Source organism: Scomber japonicus, chromosome 8, assembly GCF_027409825.1.
Source record: "Scomber japonicus isolate fScoJap1 chromosome 8, fScoJap1.pri, whole genome shotgun sequence".
Taxonomy (NCBI): domain Eukaryota; kingdom Metazoa; phylum Chordata; class Actinopteri; order Scombriformes; family Scombridae; genus Scomber; species Scomber japonicus.
In genome coordinates, this window is record NC_070585.1 from 15,637,908 (window position 1) to 15,659,244 (window position 21,337).

At 42.3% G+C, this 21,337-nt stretch overlaps 4 protein-coding genes across 4 annotated transcripts in view; 2 read left to right on the forward strand and 2 right to left on the reverse strand.

Annotated features, from left to right (window-relative positions):
* Nucleotides 1-837: 837 nt before the first annotated feature.
* Nucleotides 838-4,520, forward strand: grhpra (glyoxylate reductase/hydroxypyruvate reductase a). The gene is made up of 9 exons (XM_053323288.1): nucleotides 838-1,030; nucleotides 1,213-1,343; nucleotides 1,871-1,943; nucleotides 2,046-2,162; nucleotides 2,310-2,398; nucleotides 2,589-2,690; nucleotides 3,162-3,297; nucleotides 3,507-3,637; nucleotides 3,782-4,520. Exons 1-9 carry the CDS (start codon nucleotides 945-947, stop codon nucleotides 3,901-3,903), a joined length of 987 nt encoding a protein of 328 aa, XP_053179263.1. The 5' UTR covers nucleotides 838-944; the 3' UTR covers nucleotides 3,904-4,520.
* A 177-nt stretch (nucleotides 4,521-4,697) lies between these two features.
* On the reverse strand, nucleotides 4,698-6,740 carry LOC128363298 (zinc finger and BTB domain-containing protein 5-like). The gene has a single exon (XM_053324257.1). It carries the CDS (start codon nucleotides 6,738-6,740, stop codon nucleotides 4,698-4,700), a length of 2,043 nt encoding a protein of 680 aa, XP_053180232.1.
* A 1,689-nt stretch (nucleotides 6,741-8,429) lies between these two features.
* Nucleotides 8,430-10,131, reverse strand: tomm5 (translocase of outer mitochondrial membrane 5 homolog (yeast)). The gene is made up of 2 exons (XM_053324020.1): nucleotides 9,926-10,131; nucleotides 8,430-8,699 (listed from the first exon to the last, which is right to left on the reverse strand). The coding sequence occupies exons 1-2, from the start codon at nucleotides 10,044-10,046 to the stop codon at nucleotides 8,665-8,667; spliced, it is 156 nt and encodes a 51-aa protein (XP_053179995.1). The 5' UTR covers nucleotides 10,047-10,131; the 3' UTR covers nucleotides 8,430-8,664.
* Nucleotides 10,132-19,650: 9,519 nt separating this feature from the next.
* frmpd1b (FERM and PDZ domain containing 1b) overlaps nucleotides 19,651-21,337 on the forward strand; it is a 14,454-nt gene continuing 12,767 nt past the window's right edge. Inside the window, exon 1 of the mRNA XM_053324041.1 lies at nucleotides 19,651-19,757. Within this exon, the coding sequence (XP_053180016.1) occupies nucleotides 19,651-19,757 (107 nt within the window). The remainder of the gene's footprint in view (nucleotides 19,758-21,337) is intronic.

The window sequence follows — 21,337 nt, forward strand, 5'->3', positions numbered from 1 at the left end:
AGTAAATAAAATTGCATAGTAGTGTAGGCTATGTACTACCATAATGTTCATAAGTAATGTATTGTATTTCTACTCTCAGAGTTTGCTGTCGTTATTGTCCGCTCCTTCTTGTCGTGTTTGATCCCAGGAAGCAAAATCAAAGGGGAAACGTAAACAAGCCCTTACAAGGATGAGTTTATGGATTGTGTGTTGTATTTTAAAACCAATTATGTATTTTATTTAATGATCCAGTTTTCATGCTGACACATAAGACTGAACTGACCTTTTGGCTCCAATCCCACAATTGAGTCCCAAATAAAAGTATTTAATAAAAGTTTGTGCAGAAACAATACAGACAAAGATAGTTAGATACTGTATTTATTTACAAGGAAGAGCTACAACAACAATTGTAATACAAAAACAATACCCGCTGTACAAACCAGAGGAGTCCGAAGTCCGTTCATTGTAAGTCAAAGGTGTTTTTCACATCTTTGATTAAGGCGCCATACTGTTTGACTTCTACAATAAATGAAACAAATAATAAAAGCAGACATACATTTATTTGTGGATGTGGGATTTACCAACAGCAGCTAAATTATATAATTATATACAACTATAGATCATATTACTTTCAAACACTCAGGGCACAAAACATCACATTAATCCACCTGTACATTAGTGCCCATTTTACCAAGTTTAAATAAATCTAATTGAATGAGCACAGTGAGTAAAACTAATGAAATATAGTTTAGTGGTCTATGAATTAATCGATGCATAGTTCAACCAGGCAACGAAGTGTTAAATAGCGACAACTTGACGCATGCGCAGTGCACTGACATGAAGTGCTTCCTGCAGGCTGTAGCGCGGTGCTGTCAGTGAATGCAGCAGGCGGTGAAGGTTAACACAGTAGACGTCCAGAAAGTAACAGTTTGTATACTTTTCATACTTCCTGTCAGTAAGTTGGGATGCAAACAGTTGGGAAACTCATGAAGGTCTTCGTGACGAGGCGCATCCCGCAGGAGGGGATGAAGATCCTGTCAGCAGCTGGAGTGTATGGTCACTGAACTGTTATTTACATTAACAAAACAAAAAAAAGCATTTATCAGCAGCTCACTTTCATTGCAGCCTGACACATTTAATTGTTATGCGTAGTAGTGAGTAACCTAAAGCTGCCTATGTGCCAGATTGATGCCATCTCATGCATTTGGTCCCTTTCTGTCTCCATGTAAACAGGTGTGAGGTGTGTCTGTGGGACTCAGACGAGCCTGTGCCCAGGTCAGAGCTGCTTAAAGGTGTGCAGGGTGCTCACGGTCTCCTGTGTCTGCTGTCAGACAAGATCGATGTGGAGGTCCTGGATGCTGCAGGTACCCAATACCCATCATGGTCCTCTCCTGACAGGGTAGTCCCTCAAGGACACAGTCTACTGAGTACACATCAGTTAATCATTAAATTAGACTAAATATTAGATCAGGATAAACAGCTCACTATCAAAACTGTTGTCCAACAAATACTGGGTTCATAATTAAAAACTATGGCTGCAACTGATGATATTAACAGCAACGCTAAACAATTCATTATTTTTTCAATTAAATGGTTAATCTGTGAGATAGTGACAGTTTTCCTTCACTTCCCAGAGCCTAAGTTTTCAAATGTTTATAATGATGTGAAACAGAGAAAAGCAAATTTGAGAAGCTGGATTCTAATATTTTTGGCATTTTTGCTTGATAGATTGATTAGATTAAATAATTCTGTTAATCTTATCTAATTAACTGATGCATCCACTACATGTTTTAGCTGTGAGACATATCAAACAGTAGTAATATTTAGCACAGTCTGTTCACCATCATGTGAAGTAGTGTCTGGATTTCAGTTGTTCTGTCTTTTATCACAGGGCCAAACCTGAAAGTAATCAGCACCCTGTCTGTGGGATTTGACCACATGGCTCTTGATGAAATTAAAAAACGGTAGGTAACCTTAAAAAACTGTAGATGAAACTGATGAAACTGACCTTTTACTGGCAGGAGGAAGATGATGGTTTCTGAGTAATGTTGTTTGTTTTTTAACAGTGGTATACGTGTCGGATACACCCCAGATGTGCTGACTGATGCCACAGCAGAACTGACAGTGGCTCTCCTGCTGGCTACTGCTCGCAGGTTACCTGAAGGAGTGGAGGAGGTCAAGAAGTCAGTCCTACCAAGTCACACATTTACATTAAATAGTACCCACTGTGATGATGATGGTGTTTCTGTTACTTTGTTAACCTAAAAGTGCAGGTAATCGCCTGAATGTAGTCACACTGTCACCTCTTTGTCTTCTTTTCTGTCTCTCAGTGGTGGCTGGAGCTCCTGGAAACCACTCTGGCTGTGTGGTTACGGCCTCTCTGGCAGCACAGTGGGAGTCATTGGACTGGGACGCATTGGTAGGCCTTGCTTTTATTGCTTCAATTTCAGTTCCCTTAATATATGACATCATGTGGCTATATCCTGCAGCCAGACACTGTGTTATATATCTAACTAGAGAGGTGTGATGTTAATTTTTCATTTTTATTTTAAGAGTTGTTTGTAGGTTAACAAGTTAACAAGACAATAAGTGGTGTTGTTTGTGTTCAGGCATGGCCATCGCTCGCAGACTCATGCCCTTTGGAGTGAAGAGGCTGCTGTACGCTGGGAGAACAGTCAAGCCAGATGCTGCTGAGCTGAATGGAGAGTTTGGTAAGAAAAAGGAGAGACACTTCTGCAGTGAAAGGGGGATGATTAAAAGAATAGGGAGGTGTAGAAGACTGCACAAAAGAGGTGCAAATCAAATATATTATAAAACTATCTAGTAATGGTCAGTAGGTGTGGTTATTTGATGTTATTTTTACAAGCAGGTCGTTATGTTTTACCAGCTTGTAAAACTAACAGCTATACTAAATCTTTCATTATCCCGGTAATGCTCCATAGGTGTTAGAATCATCATTCTTGGCAGATGTTTTATTTGATATATTTTATTGTGTCTATCAAGCTTATTTTTGTGGATTTTTTACTCCACATACAGCTCCCTGGTGTTTTTTGTCCTTTTGTGTGTTGTATCATTTATGTGTTTGTATGTTATTGTGTCTGTACAAGCTGCTCCAGTGGGATTAATAAAGTTGTTTGTATTGTAATGCAGGTTCCTCCCTTCCTCTTCTCTGTTCTATACAGTTCCCCTGGACACACTTGTGTCTGAGAGCGACTTCATAGTTGTTTCCTGCTCTCTGACACCAGAAACTCAGGGAATGTGTGACAAGGCCTTTTTCAGCAAGATGAAAAACACCGGAGTCTTCGTCAACTCGAGCAGGTAGACTTCCAAAGCACCACAGAGCAGAGTGTCCACTCTTCGGCACTTGTCATGTAACATTACAAGGCAGCTGGAGGACTGCTCCAACAAAATTTCGTTGTCCTGTACAATGACAGTAAAGACTATTCTATTCTATTCTATTGAACAATCAGGTATGTTTACTATTAAAGTACAAGAGCATGAAGATGTGATGTTTTTTTTTCTTTTAGGGGGGCTGTGGTGAACCAGGAGGATCTGTACGAGGCTTTGAAGAGCGGGCAGTTAGCTGCAGCTGGACTGGATGTCACAACACCTGAGCCACTCCCAACAAACCACCCCCTTCTCACTCTCAAAAACTGTGGTGAGTAGGCCTGATTCAATATTTATGCATATATGTTGTGCCTCTTCCTCTGTGTTGAGCAGGATGTCTCCTTGTTATCTTTCAGTTGTCACATGACATTTTAGTTTGCCGTTGTTAATTTCTATCCCCTCTTACCTCACGCAGTGGTGTTGCCACACATCGGCAGTGCCACCTACTCCACAAGAGGCATCATGTCTGCCTTGACGGCCAGAAACCTGCTGGGCGGTTTACAGGGAACAGACATGCCCAGTGAACTCACCTTCTAGATCCTGAAACGAGCCGCTGTGCCTTCTGCCTGCTCTGGTGCTAACTGGATAACGGATCATCTCCAATGTGAAATTAGATGAGTGATGGGAAATAAACATAAGACTACAAACAAAACTGAGAATACTAACATAATTGAGACATGCTCAGATAGTGTTGACATCATATCATTTTAAACTTGATGTTTTCTTTGACTCTGATATAGACTATTAGTTGCATTTATGAGTGCAAGATTTTGCAATTTCAGGTTTTTATCACGTAATGTCAAGTTCATAAAAAGAAGAAGCTAACGACACTCCTTAAAATTATTACACATAAAAAACACACCCTACTTATTCAGACAGTGACATTTCTTGGTCAGCACTTTACACAAATGCTAACACTCATCACTCCAGTTTTGTATGAAATGAAATAAAACTTGATTTAGTTTAAATGCAAACTTCTGTGTATGTTGTAGAAATTGCTCTAAAATAAATGGACATATATGCAAAAATATAAAGTGGCATCATTTATTCTCATCACACTTAAAGAAGCAGTGACATAAACCAAGTTATTGTGAAAATTATCAGTGCATTTACTTCTGTTCAATTTCATGGAAAGCAAACAACAGCATGATTGAGAATGAATGAAAAAAAAACATCAAATAACTGAATTGACAGCTGAATTTGCTTTTGACATAACATCACATAAAATAAAGAACTGATTGAGGAAGTGTTTGGGGTAATAAATAATTACATTTACACTGGTCATTTTCTCAATAAACTGTCCCCAGCCTAGTAGACAAACTTTTATCCAGTCAGAGCAGAGTGTCTGGGAATGACTGATCATCTTTCCAGTTTAGGCAGGTGGAGTTCTTGGAGTGCTTGTAAAGATGGGAGGACTGGCTGAAGCGTTTGCCACACTTGGGACAGGGATAGGGCTTCTCTCCTGTGTGGATACGAATATGCTTCTTACAGTCAGTCAGGTTCATGAATGTCTTGCAGCATATTTTGCAGGCGTATTTCTTCTCCCCCTCCACCAGCAGCACATGGTCCTCAGCAGCTGCTTTCTTGCACTTGGACATAACATCCTCCGAGGCTCTGGTTAGAGGTGGCCGATCATCTCCTGCCGAGGAAGATGAAGAATCTGTGCCGGCCTCTGTTCCAGGCGGCACTTTGGGAGCGATGCGACGGAAGGTTGTCCCCCCTGATCCTCCACATCCTCTGCTTTTCCCGGCCCGTCCAGGTTGGACGAGGGATGCTTCCAGACTGAGTCCTGCTCTGATGCCACTGAGGAACCCCGGTAAAGAGTTCTGGGCGGGCTGGAGGATCAGTGTGTCACTAAAACCAGGGCTTTGAGTCGGGAGAAGCTGCTGCAAAGGGACAGACGTTACTGGAAATACAAGAGAGGAGGACGAGTCAGTGGACGTGTTTGCTTTTTCTGAGTTTTGACACATTTCGTCTGCATCTCCGGCAGCTGCAAGAGGAGCATCACTGGCAGCAGCAGCAGCAGCGGTAGCAGCAGCAGTGAGACTAGCAAGACTTTCTTCTTCCTCCAGAGCTCCCATTACACTCTCATGACTGGGATTGAGAAAGCAAGAAAAGGCCAGTTCTGACAGACTGTCAAGGCCCTCACCATCTATTGAGTCCTCACCCAAATGTCCATCCTCTTTGTCTGCATCAAGTTCTGAGCACAGCTGTGACTGTAAAGTGCTAACATCACCCTCCATTGCACAGGTTACAGTCATTTTCTCATCATTTAGTTGTGTTTCCAGATGTTCTGAGGAATCTAGTGGTGGGGATGGAGGAGGATTGTTAGTTAAAGTGGTAAAATCTGGAGAGTAGGAGGTCAGATTTTCCTTTTTCACCTCAATCACTGTCATCTTTTGCTCCTCTGCCTCTTCTTCTCCTTCATCTCCCACCTTCACTTTCACCACATTGTCTCCATCTGTATCCCCATCCTTCTCCCATGCACCCAAAGCTCCTGTGCCGCTGTCCGACTGGCTCGGCAGCTGGATCTCCTCTGATTCTCCCTTGGTTGCTTCGTATTTCTCCTCCACCTCCTCCTGCTCGCCTCGGCTCTCCCAGAGGTCGCCTGCAGTCTTCAAGCAGTCCGGGGACAGCAGCTCCCCTCCTCCCTCCTCTGTAATGATGGTGCTCCTGGTCACAGTAGGCGAACACTCCTTGTAGTCTTCTCCAGGTAGCCTGCAGGGCCTCTTCCTGCTACTGAGCCCGTCCTCATGTAACTTTCTCTTGTGCCTTGAAGATGGTGCTGAACCCTGCTCACCGTTACTAACTCTCTGCCTGACTCCCTCGTCTTCAACTCCACCAGACTGGCTCACCTCCACTCCCGCTCTCTCCTCATCGAGGTCCTCCTCCATAGCAGATGTGACATGTTGAAGCAACTGTTGCTGCTGCACTGACTTCCAGCCTTTAGGTGGCGAGGCTGGGAAGTTTTTTCTGGACAGGTGGAGCTTGCAGGCTTTGACCACAGTATTGAGGTGAAGGTGTGAGGCGGCCAACAGTACATCCATCACATTGGAAGCCCCCAGGGACAAGGTGGAAGTGTAAATCATGTCCATCAGGGTGGAGAAGGCCTCGGGAGTCACCACCTCTGGATCGAGCTCCATCACACTGGGGCACCCACCTCCACCCTTATCCGCTGCTGGTCCTCCAACTTCGTCTGCACCGTCATTGGAGTTTAGCAGAGCCCTGAAGTGAGAGCTGCATGCTGCTAGGATGGAGCGGTGAGCCGGGAAGCTCTGGCCTCCAACCAGCACCACACAATCACACAGCTGAGCATGGAGGCGCTGGTGGTTGAGCTGCTGGAAAATATGCTGGAAGTGACCTGGGAAGTCCATAGTAGCCTGTGCCTGATGAGATATGGAAGAACTACTTTTTACCTCTTACATTTCTCATTATGTAGTATGCCTGGTTCTGCTGGTAGTACATCAACACAATGAAGGTCATCATCAAAAACAGTCAGAAATAGCAATATACAACATCTGATCCAAGTGTCATCTGTTGAAAACTGGACTCTGACATTTCATAAGAGCTTCCCTCCAGTGAATCATTGTCTGCTGCTCATAGACAGATGGTCTGGAGTATGGGCGGGCCTGCTGCAACAATAACACAGAGGGATGCGACGCGCTCTCTGGCTTTGTCTCCTCAAACTGGCCGACATTCGCGCAGCTCTTTGTCTTCTACTTAACGATAATATCGCAAAATATCGCTATTTTACATGATGAATTTCCCTGATACAGAGGACTCACAGTCATCCCGGTATCGCATCCACTGTCGCCGCCTCCATCTCTTGTAGTATCATCCCGCAGAATAAAACAGCACCGCCTCTTGGTGGTGGTCCTGCGCCACTCGGATTGATTTCGGTTCATTTGAAGTGTCCTTTTTAGCAATTGACGCTGTTGCCAGTCGAAATGTTTTCAGCACAATTTATCATCCTTGATTAAGTATTTCAATGAATACAATGTAAATTATGTTTTAAAATAGCAAATGAGAAATACCCATTTCCTCCATTTTTTTCACCAATTTTATGCCTGTTATAAAATATCGACATTTTATTTCATCGGAATAAAACTGCTGCTTCATTACACTTATATCACACCTGTTACAGATGTTTTCTAAGTTAAAAACAAACGAACAGTATGTCTGTAATATTTCCAAAACATCAACCACTACAGAAGTGCTATAAGACATTCTTTACAGACCCATAAGTACATAGATCACATAAGTGATTTAAAGCTATTATTTCAGAGACCTTTAAAATGTTTGTACACACAAATAAGCACTATGGCTTAAAATATTAAAAGTTATGAAGAAGCTCAACTAATGCACCACTGAAGCATTCATTCTATGTGTCATATTTTCACTTCATTTTATGTTTATTCATATTGGCAAGTGTTTTCTTTTTAATATTCCATCTTATGTACATTAACGTTTTTATCTTCAATATATGTCTTTTTTTATGTGGAGCACTTGATGCATGTAATTTGATTGTGATTTTAAGCATCATTTTTGTATGAAAACTATACAAATAAAAACATTATTATTGTACTTTTGTATCATGAATCATATTAGGATATATTAAGATTAAGTCGGTGGTAGAATCAGTTTTAAGACTAATAGAGTAATTTGTTTGGTACAGTCTGTTGCAGTGACAGGAATATCCCCCATCCTTTCTTCTTCTAGTTTTAAAATATATTCTTTTTCTGTCAAAAATGCTTGCCTTGCACTCTACCATCATGGTGCAATTTTTTTATGCGGTTCCTCCATTAATATTCTTTGTAGACATAACTAAACAGATCTGCCTCCAATCAGTTAATCAGGCACCCTGACAGCCTGCTGGATAAGACATAACAGTCTCATTCTGGCTGTGGACCTTGGTTGCATGACCCTCTCTCTAATCTGTGTTTCCTGTCTCCAAATGTACTTCCAATGGTCAAATAAGCTCCCCCAAACACCCCCCAAAAAATCTTTAAAACAAAAGTAAACCAATAAATATTTCCCCCTTTATTACACGACACAGAGGAATGCACATTATAACACTTTGTATTTAACAATGATCACAAAAAAGGCAAACTAATGTTTACAGCAGAACTATCAGTGAAAATAAGTGAATGTTTTCTTAGTTGTAGAGATGGACGGACACTGGTCTTCGTCCACACCATGCGTTGTGATGGCTCCAGCTGTCTGCAGATGTCGGTCCATACTGTTTCTGATGTAGAAAACTCTCAGTGGATGGAGGAAAGATGACGTCAGCTGCCCCACTCATATACTGTCCAGCTTCTTCAGCACATATGGAGCTATAAATATGAAAAACACAGATTATTAGATTCTGTTACAACCATTAGCAGAGACGTAGCAGCACATATTTTTCAGTCTGATGTATTGGCCAGCTGGTATTGGTCTATCCCAGATATGTCAGTATCAGTGTGTATGTTGTTTACTGTTTTCAGTGCACTGATGTAATTTTAGACAATAAAGCTTCTTGTTGAAATGTATAATATCATACCATTACATTTCTTTGTCACAAGTGTTTGATATTTGAGGTACCATAGCAAAAAATGTGAATTGATATCAGAACTTTTTTGCTCCCTATTATTTGTTTCCCCCAAAAAATCCAGTGTCTCTATAGGTCTCTAACAACAACTGTTAGGTGCACAAACAAATACAGATTTCACTCCTCCTGTTCATACTGACCATAAGAAGATCGTTTCATAATGTACTTTCAATGTGATGGGGTCCAAAATCCACAGTCATGTCACATGACGTAATATGTAGCTTCAGCAGTCCAAATGGGTCAAACAAGTGGATTCGATGTTAGTCTTTTTAGAGCTTTTAATTGCCTCTTTTTGTTACTAAACTAGCACCACAGCTCAACAGAGAAACACTGTCCGAGGGATTTGATGCTAAATAGACTGTAAAAATGAGGCAGATATGGACCTGATATGACAAACTCAGACTGCTGAAGCCTCATATAAGCTTCACATCAAGTTATAATTGCATTTCTACACTAAATGACTGTGTGGACACACTGTGGATATTGTCCTCCATCACTTACACTGAAAGCTAATTTGAAGAGGATCTTTTAATACCCAGTATGAATAAGAGTATTGATTACAGTCAATGTAAACCTATCCTTTGGGGTTTTATTCTTATTTTAGGGTGTGTAACACATATCCAGAGCCAGTCTTTTTCATAACTCTGGTGCATCTACACTACAGCCATGTTTATTAATGTTTACTGTGCCTGATATTAACCTAAAAATAAAACAAACTTACAAGAGTGAGCTTTGTGATATGTTTAATGTTTATACTGGGTCAGGCCAATGTAGCTATTATCTTTGTGATGTTTGGACACCTTTCTTCTACACACTAAACAAGATACTATAATACAACAGCAAAGCAGCTGTTAGTACATGAACATTTCTGTCATTATAATCATAGATGACCAATCCACGTCTCAGTGCAATGTTAAGAAACGTCAGTGTTATTAGGTTAGCGTCAATGTCATATATGTGTGTACTCACTGGCTCTGAGCAGAGCGACGTAAATGAGGAAATTTCGTAAAGAGCTGATGACATCCTGCCTCATCTTCTTCTTCATCTCCTCTGGGTCCATCTTCGGCCCCAATCCTTCCAGCTTGAACATGGTCGCGGTGGTTTAAACTAGGAGTTGTTACTCGGTGTGCTTTTTGGTGGTACAGCTTCACCGTTTCAGCAGCATGGACGTAAAATCTAAACCGGAAGCAATAAGAATGGCATACGGCAGCCGCGGAGGGACAAACCGTACGACATCGCCGACATCTATTTTTTAATGTCACCCACATTAGATGACTTAAAACGACAGGTTTGTGAAAATGTAGCTTTATTAATTAGGACACGTATGCACATAATCTATTATTTTAGCTTATTCGTTTATTTTGGCCCGGTTTTTACACCTTCGCTTTCTTTCAGGAACTTATTATTATTATTGTACTGATTTAGTAAATTAGCAGCTGTGTCTATCCTTCAACTCATTAGCAATTTATTAAATACCACAAACCATGATGAATATGGAGGCCTGGGGAAGTTTTACCATATTATTATTATTATCGTTATTATCATTATTATTATTATTATTATTAGCCTATTATTATTATTATTGTTATTATCTTGTATTAGGCTATGTTTTTAGCCTTTAACTCATGACTAAATGTGGCTCTCCATTCAAATGAGACATGCGTTCAAAGCATGTTCAACGTCACTAAATCACTAAAAACTGGGTGGGTGGGGGGGTGATGTGCAATCACCGGTTTTCGACAAATATCACATAATATAAGGCAAAGGCGAAATATAAACATTTATTATTGTCATTATTATTAGCCTATTATTATTGTTATTATTATTATTATTATTATTATTGTTATCATTAGATGTAAGTCAGTGGCTGCAGGGGGCGGGGGTCCTCGGGCAGACAGCAGAGGAGGCAGGGAGGAGAGAGAGAGAGGCGACAGAGGGAGGGTTATTTCTGAGCTCAGGGCCGAGGATTAGGCAGAGAGCAATCCCAGTGCGATGACAGCATCCAGCACACAGCCAAACCCCCCACACTCACCACATCACCATCACCATCCGGCCTGGGAGGACGCCGCGGATATTTCTGGGAAAACAAACATCGTTTTTCTCTAAAATCCTCTGCATCACTGATTTTTAAGGGGGACAGCCCTCCCAGACTCCCAGACTCTGTCTCCTCCTCAGACCACGAGGTGAGTTTTTCTCGGTATTTCCCGGTGTTATTGTCTGATGAAGAGGCGCTCGGCTGCGCACGGAGACGCCTGCACCTTGCATCCATTCCTGCCATTTCAACTGATAATTATCACATCGAAATGAATAATTTAGCCGGTGGTCGTTTTCACAACGCCTGCAGGCTACATCCGCGTCCCTGTGTGAGGGGGGCGATGGAGAGATTTTTTTAATCGGATTAAGATTATAAAGAAAGCAACAATAGACTGACCTTTTTTTTCTTTGTTTAGCCTCCTGGTTGGATTGGCATGGCTGCTTCCAGTCATCAAAGTTACAGCTTGGCCAGGGTATTGGAAATATTGATTATTTTTAAGGGCATTTATGAAACATTTATGAGCATTGGACTTAATCGATGTGGTTAGTTAATTCTAACAACCCATCAAGAAAATTTTGTCAAAATTCAATCCCTGCTGCTTATCGTTTTATCTCTCTGAATGACATTTATTCAACATATTCATTCACACATGTCTCATGCAGTGGTAGTGATCCATGCTGTCGTTGCGCAGTGAAATCACCGCCACTGGCTGAAGATTAGAAATGAACAGACTAATTCCTGATGGATCAGGGGGATGCCAGGAGTCTGGGTAGTAAAACACGCACATTATGAATGGGCGTAGGCGATGTGCAGCCACCCTGGGACAGTCTTTTTTCCCCCCTGTGCTCGTATCCTTTGGCCAGCAGCAGCAGCCTCTTTTTCCTACACTCTTCCGTGCCGTGCCAGGCATGACAAGCGCAACACAACTAGACCGGAACAATGCGTTTTGCTGTTCTGGGGCCTTCATTTAATGCATGACATGATTTGATATGACCGCTGATTGCGTTTCCATTTAGACATGACTGTGTGATATCACAGAATGCACAGAGCATGCATCACTTAATGTTTTTAGCAGCATCATACGCTGCTCCTGTAGTTCCCGGATGCCATGTTTGTCCTGTGATGTGCAGCCTGTGTTAAATTGTTGTGGATATTCAGTGTTTTGTTTTCGCTCTTGTGTGCACTCAGTGTGTGTTTGTGTGTTTGTGTGTATGTGTGTGTGTGCTCTGCCACTGCTGCAGGCACTGTGCTATGACTCAGGGATGTACTACAACATGTGATGGGAGTTGCTGCTTCGAGGTCACTCTGCCAGAGGAGAAACATGACGGGCAGAACTTGCACATCAGGAAAGACTTGCTGCCTTCCTGCATTCGCCTGACTGCTCCTCTGCCCCACTTACAGCTGCCAGCCAGCCATCCTGCCATCCTCTCCCTCTCTCTTTCTCTCTGGTTAGTCTTAGCTCAATGTCTCCAGGGCAGACTGTGTTGCTGGGCTGGTGTTTGCTGCTCCAGCCTAATGCCTTGACCCTTAGATCATTAGTTTCAGCTGATAACTGAAACTATTCAATAATTTGATTCATATTGTTGCGGCTAGTGGCTACTGGAAGATGCTCATTAATCAATATTGGTGTGTCTCAGTAAGAGAATTCAATTAATTAATGGGTTACATTGGTGTATGATAATTGTATGGATGGAACAATGGATTGATGGATATATTGATGGGTGGATTTAGTGATGGATTACATATACAGTAACATGTATATCTTCCCCCTCAACGTGTACCATTATTGCTCTCCTGAAGAGGAAAAAGGAGACGTGACCTCATTGATGTGACAGCTCCATGGTGACGGCACAATTGACTGGCAGTGGTGCCACAATGTAGGACAACTCTATTTACGAGCATATAAGAAGACATAAAGAAAATGAAAACCATAAGCCTACAACAATAATAAAACCTAAGTAAATATAAGCTCTGTATAACCAGGTTTTCTCCTCCCTCCCTATACTCTTCAGAAAAGAAGAAGAAAAATTAAAATCTTGTCCTAGCTGTTTTATCTCAGAGGCCTATAGCTGCCGGCATACTGGCTGCCCTGATATTACTTCTACTTAAAGAGAAGACCTCTATTGTGCAATTTTTGAAGGATCACTGAGTTGAAGGAAATGAGCTCAGACAGCAACAGAAGAAGCGAGGGAGACAGTTTTCCAGACTTACAACATCTATCATCCTCTCATCCTCTCTTTCTCTGTCTGCCTGTGTCTACAGAACCACCAGAACCATCGATAGAGATCTGTGGCACAGCACAACACAGCGCACTATTAATCTTCAAAAGACCCATTATTTAATAGTGCACAGGGGAACTCAAGCCTCGCCAGGTTTCTGATGAAAGGGCAAATGAAATGAGTGGCGCACGGTGAGCCCTGTCTTCATAATGCTAATGGAATGAACTGACAGGCTGAATGAAGAACAGGAGATGTGATTATGTCTGGAAGATAGAGACATAAACAGAAAAACAGCAGCAATCAGCCATCAAACAACTCATCAAGCTGCTGTTTTGTAGTTGACTGTGATCCTTTTTTTTTTTTGTGAACTTAAATGAAAGATTAATTTATATAACATTTATTTTTTCAGGGACAAGTACATACTTATCATGGACCAATGCCACATACCACAGCATTTATAGCCTAAGCTAGTTTACAGCACCCATCCTTATATAGGCCATTATATAAACACAACAAAGAACACAGCAGTGCAGGAACAAACACAATAACAGTCTATAGCAGCTCTGTTAGGCAGTGTTAATACATCAGCAAATTAACATCAAAGTTATTACAGTTCATCCCGAGGGAGACATGATTGTGTGTACCACATTTCATGGTAAACCATCCTATAGTTGTTGGACCAAAGTGGTGGACCGACTGACCTACTGACCAACAATATTGTAACACTCTTGATGAAAAGCATTACAACTTCACTGTATCAGTTTGAATACGAACTAAAATCATCCAAAAGATGTTTTATAAAATTGCACCTCGAGTGTGACGTTTCATCACTGAGCACCCGAGGAGCCTGATTATTTAGGCATTTATGGATAATATTATCGAATTAGAAGTTCAACAGATGTGACAGGTGAGGTCAGAAGTCATAAACCTTTACAGTGGACTTCCCCCCAACTTAAGACAAAAAAGGCCTAAAAACAAAAATACATGCACAATACAACAGAATGTCAAAAAGAGACGCACACAGTTGACCGAGAAATTCAGCTCTAACAAACTCTAACAAATAATTCTTTAAAATGGACAAGAATATTGGATGCATAATTTGTTACATCCAAAGTTTTACTTACTTTTACTTACTAAAAAATCAATTAATAGTAATGTATAACACAATTATGATTCTTTTTCTTTAAACTTTTTCATTAACCTTTGAATTCAACTATGGAGTGTTTACGTTTTTTAACATTTACAGCTTCAGATGTACTAAATCTGAAGCAATCCAGCTGCCTCACACAAACTTACATCACACTCGCCTCCAGATATTCACACACATAATATTTTTTTGCCAAGTGTGCTGTTGGACTGAATGTGCGCTGAGGTCTGCGTCCAGCGGCTGTGAGCCAAACTGAACTGTCGAGTTGCTGAAACGACCCCTGCTGCTGCCCTGCACCTCATGTGGTGCAGCTGTATCCGGTGTGCTGTATTCGGCTAGAGGGGAGAGTGTGTGTGTGTTATGGGTGCGTGCGTGTGTGCGTGCGTGCGTGCGTGCGTGCGTGCTTGCGTGCGTTTGTGCGTGCATGTGTGCGTGTGTGTGTGCGTGTGTGTGTTTGTGGTGTGTGTGTGTGCATGTGTGTTTGTGTGGGGACAGATTGGGGACAAGCTGTCAATAGCAGCCAACTGGTCCTTTGAAAATAAAATCTGTTGTTGAGTCAGTGAACGAGGCTTTCTCTGGAGTCTGGTTTAAGGTTTTAGCCCTGTGAGGTTTGTGTATATGTGTGTGTCTGTGCGTGTGTGTAGTGTGTGATTGAGTGTAACTGCATTACCAGAATGCAGTATTGGGCCAGTCTTGATATCGCAGTGCGGACGGCTAAGTGATAAATTTAAGTTTGTTACTGTGAAATTCATCCTGTCAGATGGATTTACCAGAAGAGCAGCTGTATCCGGACATTTTTATGTCCTAATGCTACCTCGCTAGCTCCACCCCAGGTCGGTGTGACCTGCCATGGCCCGGTCTGGCCCAGCAGTGCTAATTGGGCTTAAAACTGTTTTCTGTCCAACTGGCTGCACAGAGACAGAAACCTCTGCCAACTTGGTCCCACCTCTCATCAGCAGAGGAGAGAGTTGAGTGTTTCAATGAAGTGCATGTGTGTTCATACCAGGCGAAAGGATTGAATAACCGACTGTTTTGTCAGAGACAGAGAGACATTGTGTGGGGAAATGAGCAGGGAGTCGGGGATTGTCTCAAAGAAATGAGACACAGACATTGAACACAGTGGGAATGCGACGGCCTTCATTACCTAACAACACTCACATACAAATATTCTCCGTGTACAGCGAAGATTGGAGGAGGGGTGGGAAGGTGAAAGGAGGGCATACAGAAGGCCTGACAGGCTGCGAGGCTCACTGATGAGTTGTATGGGCAGCTCGGGGACTTAAGGGGCAACAGTGGCAGACAGGATTCACGATTACTATTGATTTCAAACCAGATTAAGAGCAGAACCATCACCAGCTCACACACACACACACACACACACAGGCTTTACTGTGTTGGATTTGAAACCAGGATCAACTGAAATGCTGCCACATCATTAGAAAAGAGGGGGGAAAAAGTCTTCATTTAAAGCAAGCAAAGGAGAAGGAAACAAAATAAAACAGCATGACAAATGGCAACCACGCTACATGTCTGCTTTTTATTTATTTATTTAGCGACTGACCATACATCAATGTCTGCTGCCTGGGTTTGTTGGTGGAGAAATGCTGCATTGATCAGCTTTTTCCACTCCTCCCCGTGAACACTCCTTTTACATCTCACTGTAGATACTTTTGTTTGTTCTTTTCTTCTCCTGCAGCTCCTCGTTTCTTTGCCGCTGCCCTCTTCACCCTCTTTAAAATCCCACCCCCTCCCCCAGCACCCCCCCTCCAATATCCTGTCCTTTCTGTCTTTTCTTTGCCTCGACCAACTTTCTTTTCCCTTCCCCTTTTCTCAGCCCATTTAGAGCCCCCTCCCCTTACCTCTGCAACCCCCATATGTCTTTCCTGTCTCTCTCTCTCTCTCTCTCTCTCTCTCTCTCTCTCTCTTTATCTCTCTCTCCCTCTCTGTCTTCTTCTGTGCTCTGCTTTTCTTGCTGCCTGTGTTGGCAAAGTGGCAGAAGAAGGCGGTCAGGGCCTGAGCTTGCTGCATTAGCCCAATGCATTATTCATGTGCCCTGCAGTCTGTGTGGGTCTGGGTCTTCTGCTGGCTTTTCATTGGGACACATGGGACTCGTGAAAGAGCTCTGTGTGTGGGACACAGGGCCTGATGGGAGAGCTGCACAGATGGGACGATGAATTCTTTGATTTCTGCTCCCTCTTCTAGATGAGAGAGGGTTTACTTCACAGATCAACATTCAAGTGCAAAATGTGGTGGTTTCTTTTGACGAGATCAAGAATGTTTATTCAGTGTCTCACTTAATTCAAGAGTCACAACGAAGCGTTCCCAAATGTGTTTTTCTTCCCAGATCAGGCTCAGGTTCCAGCCATATCTGCCCCAGTGCTCACTTGAAAGAGTTGTCCTCTTTTATTATTGGCCAAGATCTCAGTCTGCCTGGCAGCATTTTTCTCTCCCCCACATCAGGATTCACAGGCTGTACTCTTTGCTTTTAGAGCGTGCCCGGTAAGAACTGTTAGCTGAACTGGGCGGTATGAAATTTTAATTTAGACAACCAGACGGAGATGGAGTGCCTCGTCTCCACATCACCATGTGCTTGCTTTTGAGGCAGCGGAGGAGTAGAGAGAGAGAGTGAGAGAGAGAGTGAGAGAGAGCGAGCCTTGGGGACCAGAGGAGGGGCCTCTAGGAAAACCACAACTACATAGCGGGTTGAGACTCACATCTGCTTTGCTTGACATACTTGCACGTTCACTCTGAAAATATCAACAACTGGAATATAGCTCTGTTACAAAACCAAGGCAAACAGGGCTGATAAAACCCAATCAGACTGGATAACTGCTTGTTTCACGCATCGCTCTAATTATAAACTCGTCATGTGGATTATACAGCATGTTTATGGGTTTTGACAGGTCTTCCTGACACTATTGCTCTGCTCTGCACAGGTGGCCGCACCAGATAGGGATTGGCCCTGATGATCACAAGGACCCCCCTCCACCTCTTTTCAGCCAATCCTGGAGGGTCTGCAGAGCTGATGTCTCAGAGGGCGAGAGGGTATTTGTGTTCTGGAGTCTTGAAGAGACAAGCTACATCACGGTGAGTCACGCTCTCACAGCTTCCAGTTGAAATGTGGGGCATTGTGCTGCTTTCATAAATTATGAGGGTGATATCTGAGGGCATGAAAGTATATATTTGGTTTTTATTATCCTGCTGACAGAATACATGTCAAATCTTTTGTTGCCACATGTGTTTAATGTGTGTATTAATTTGTCTTCAATTTGAGTATCTGATGTTTATAACTAAAGTGATACTTGGTGTTGTTAAGTTGTAAAGCTGGGCTGTCGTGAGGATAGTAAAACCCTTATTCAAGTGCTGAGGATGTACAGCATATACAAAATACAGTCTGCATACTGCTGCCCAGAGAGACTGTCATCGGAGACGACTACCTGACTCGGCAAGGACAGTGAGGGTGAGAGAGAGCGAGAGAGAGAGATGAAAAGAAAGTGAAAGAGATGGAGAGGAGAAAATGAAAAACAGAAGAGAGAAAAGGGCAACGTGACAGCAAAAAAAAGGTCACTTGACTCAGCACTGATTGTAGCACATACATGTACATCCATACGCCTGCAAGCGTACTGCGTCCAATGACAAAAGCAATGACACAAGAAGGTCTCCATTAGCAGCCCGAAAATGTTTGAAGATTTAAATGGAGCTGATTGGCGTGTCGATTTCAGTTTTTCTAAATGATCGAATGCGCCTGGTGTGCCAGTAATTACACTCAGTTCCTTGTGAGTGGCTGTCAGCTACCTAGGCTCATGTCAATCTGCTTCAATACGGATCAGTGGGAGGTGCTAAAGTGACACCCTGACCAGTGAGGGCCCGTGCGGAATGAGGGCCTCTAATCCTCTTAAAGGACAGACCTACAACTTTAGTTCAACTGGGAGAGGCTAGTCATCACTTGCCTACAACCAGCAGTCAGACTCAGGTGAACATGAAGCTGAAATCATATCTGCAGCTGAAATCCTGCTGTTTGTCTCTGAAATGAACAATTAACTTCTTTAAAATGCTTTTGATATGTGTGGCAGATTGCCAGGAAACTGTTTGTAAGATCTTCACAAAGTCTTGGCTTGCAGAAGTTTCCTCCACATTTCAGAGAGCTGATCAAACTAAGCCCTTGGTAGAAGAGGCCAAGGCACGGATCATTAGGTTTCAGGAGCAAATTCATCACCGTTAGCCATATTGATCAGGTCTGGGACACTACTCTCCCCGTTCCTGCCAAAGATTCCTTCCCTTTTCTCTGCTTCATGGGGTCAAACAGTCCAAAGGTAGCTGTGAATAGCAGATGCAGTACATCACAAGACGACAGCAATACGTAACAAAACAAATCACACCGACAACTTGTTTCACAGTGCAGCTTTAGTGCACTCAAACAAGTAAAATACATACCCCTCAGCTACTTTAAATCTTGGAAATCCACATTGAAATCTGAATCTGCATCGCACCCTCGCTCTCTAAATTATTTTTAGCCATACATCTAACACAACAGAAACATGATGGTATATTGTACAGCTCTCTGTTTGTGTGCTTATGTAGGGTATATTTCCAGATATAGATAATAAACCCTGTCAAGGAATTACCAGAGGCTCTGCTAGCTCAATGCCAGCATATTGATTGGCTGACAGAAACAAAACAAAGCTGAGGGGAGCTGTAAGTCTTGAGATTTGGTCAGGTTTCAATGCTGACCAGCTTTGCCTCCCTGGGGTTTGACTGAGCCCTCCATCCTTCATTATGTCTGCACTGCTCCTCTGTTTAAAGGGCAGGCTAAGCAGAAAGTGCACGGCATAGTGAACACGCAGACTTTAACATATTCATGCTGCAATCTTTGTAAATCTTTGAGATTGTGCAATATATTTTTTATGGCTTGTTGTTGTGAATTAGGTCATTCAGGCAAATGTGTGCGACATGTGTTGTTCATGCTGGCTTCACTCCACCCCTCTCCTTCTCTCTCTTTCTCTCTGTCTTTCTTTCTTGCTCTCCTGACTGTTCACATATCTGATTATTCATCGTATTCAAGGCAGGCTACACGCTCTGCATATAAAAACAGAGCGGGCCAGATGCAAATTTAGCAGGAGCTGAATGCACAGACCAACGAGGCAGAGCTAAACTAAGCAGTGTCTAACTTTTTTTCCCTCTCCCTACAAATCCTTTCATCTCCGCGTCTCCTATTTTCTCTCTCTGTGTTTTGCCTCTCTGGGATTATGTCTGTAACTCATATCCTTTCCTCTCTCTTTGTTGCTTTAGATAAATGGAGGAGAAGGAGCGATGTAGGAGCAGGTCTCCAGCTCGGAGGGCCAGCCGGGTGCAGCAGGTGGTGGGAACAATAATACGCCGTACCCGAGAGTCACTTAGCAGGTACAGAATGAACCAGAGACACAGCTAAGGGCAAATATCTTCTTCAAAGTCCAGGAAATGCCTGTAAAAGTAAAAAGTGGGGAGTGGAAATGCTACCTATAGGATTGCTCTCATTTTGCTGATGACCATTGTGGTCTGAGCAAGAGAATAGAGTAGAAATTAAGCAGAAAACAACTGAGTATGCAGTAGAAAATGTTGGCACCACACACCAGGTAGTTGCTGGAAATGCTGACCCCACACAAATAACTGCGTCAACAACAAATAAAACAACTTAAACAGAATAAAGTTTTCAGAAAGAGAAAACAGGATAATCCACTTCTAGGCTTGCTGCCAGATCCTGCAGTTGACAAGAAGTGTGGGATGTGTGGTATACGAGCTGTATCATTTTGAAAAAATGTTGCACTTCAAATTGTGTTTTATTTTTCTCAGCTCACCAAGTAAACACATTGTTTCACTGATTAATAGAAATGGCCCTGAAAGATTAGAAAATACCCTAAAAATTAGATGAAAATGAAAGAAAAATGTATGAAGATTTCTTCAAATGAACTCTCATCATCTCCCCACAGCCACACATTGACACAAAACAAATATCTGAACACACATTCAAAATCTGACTGTCCCTCTCTCACACACAAACACACCCCACAGCGGACCACAAATATGCTTTCAAGAGTCCTTCATACCCTTGGCGCAGAGGAAGCCAAGTGAACTCCCTGTTAGTCATTCTTGGGAAAGAGATCTCACCATGTCACGACCAACTGACCAGGATCACAGGCCCAAGGGAGAAGATGAGATTTAGACACAGCACATACAGATTCTGTACAGTCCCAGGGTGCATTTGAACAGATGATGTATAGCAATTTGTGTGAATGTCGCCTCTGTTCTCTGAATCTGCCTCAGATCAATTAAAAGAATACAGTCAAGGCATTTTCTCACCATTGATATCCTGTGAGTACATGTTTTAGGCTAGCATGCTACCTGCTTGGATGTTGCTATAGCAACGTCAGTCTGTCTGAAAGCCGTTCCAACACTTCCAGACTGAAATACCTCAATAACAATTCAATATTACCACAACATTTTGTATGAACATTCATGGTCCCCAGAAGGTGAATCCTAATTATTTTGGTGCTCTGTTCACACTACCAGCAGGTCAACATTTCATGGTTATGAGTGAAATAGCTTAGCAACTATTGAATGAATTGTCTTTCATTTGTTACAGATATTCATGTCTCCTCTCAGGAAGTAAAAGGAATCAGTTTGTTGATCCCTTAACTTTCATTGTAGCATCATCATCAGGTCGAAATTTCATGTCCAACACTAGTTTATGACAAAATACCTGCAAAACTAATGACATTCCCATCAGCCTCGACTGTACTTTGTGTTTAGTGCTAATTAGCAAATGTTAGCAACCTAACACTCTGAACTAAGATTGTGAACTTGGCAAACATTATCTCTGCTCAACATCAGCTTGTTAACGTTGTCATTGTGAGCCTGTTAGCATGGTGGTGTTAGCATTTAGGTAAAAGCAAACTAAGATTAACCAAACTAAAAACTTATACATAATTAACATATGTGAGGCT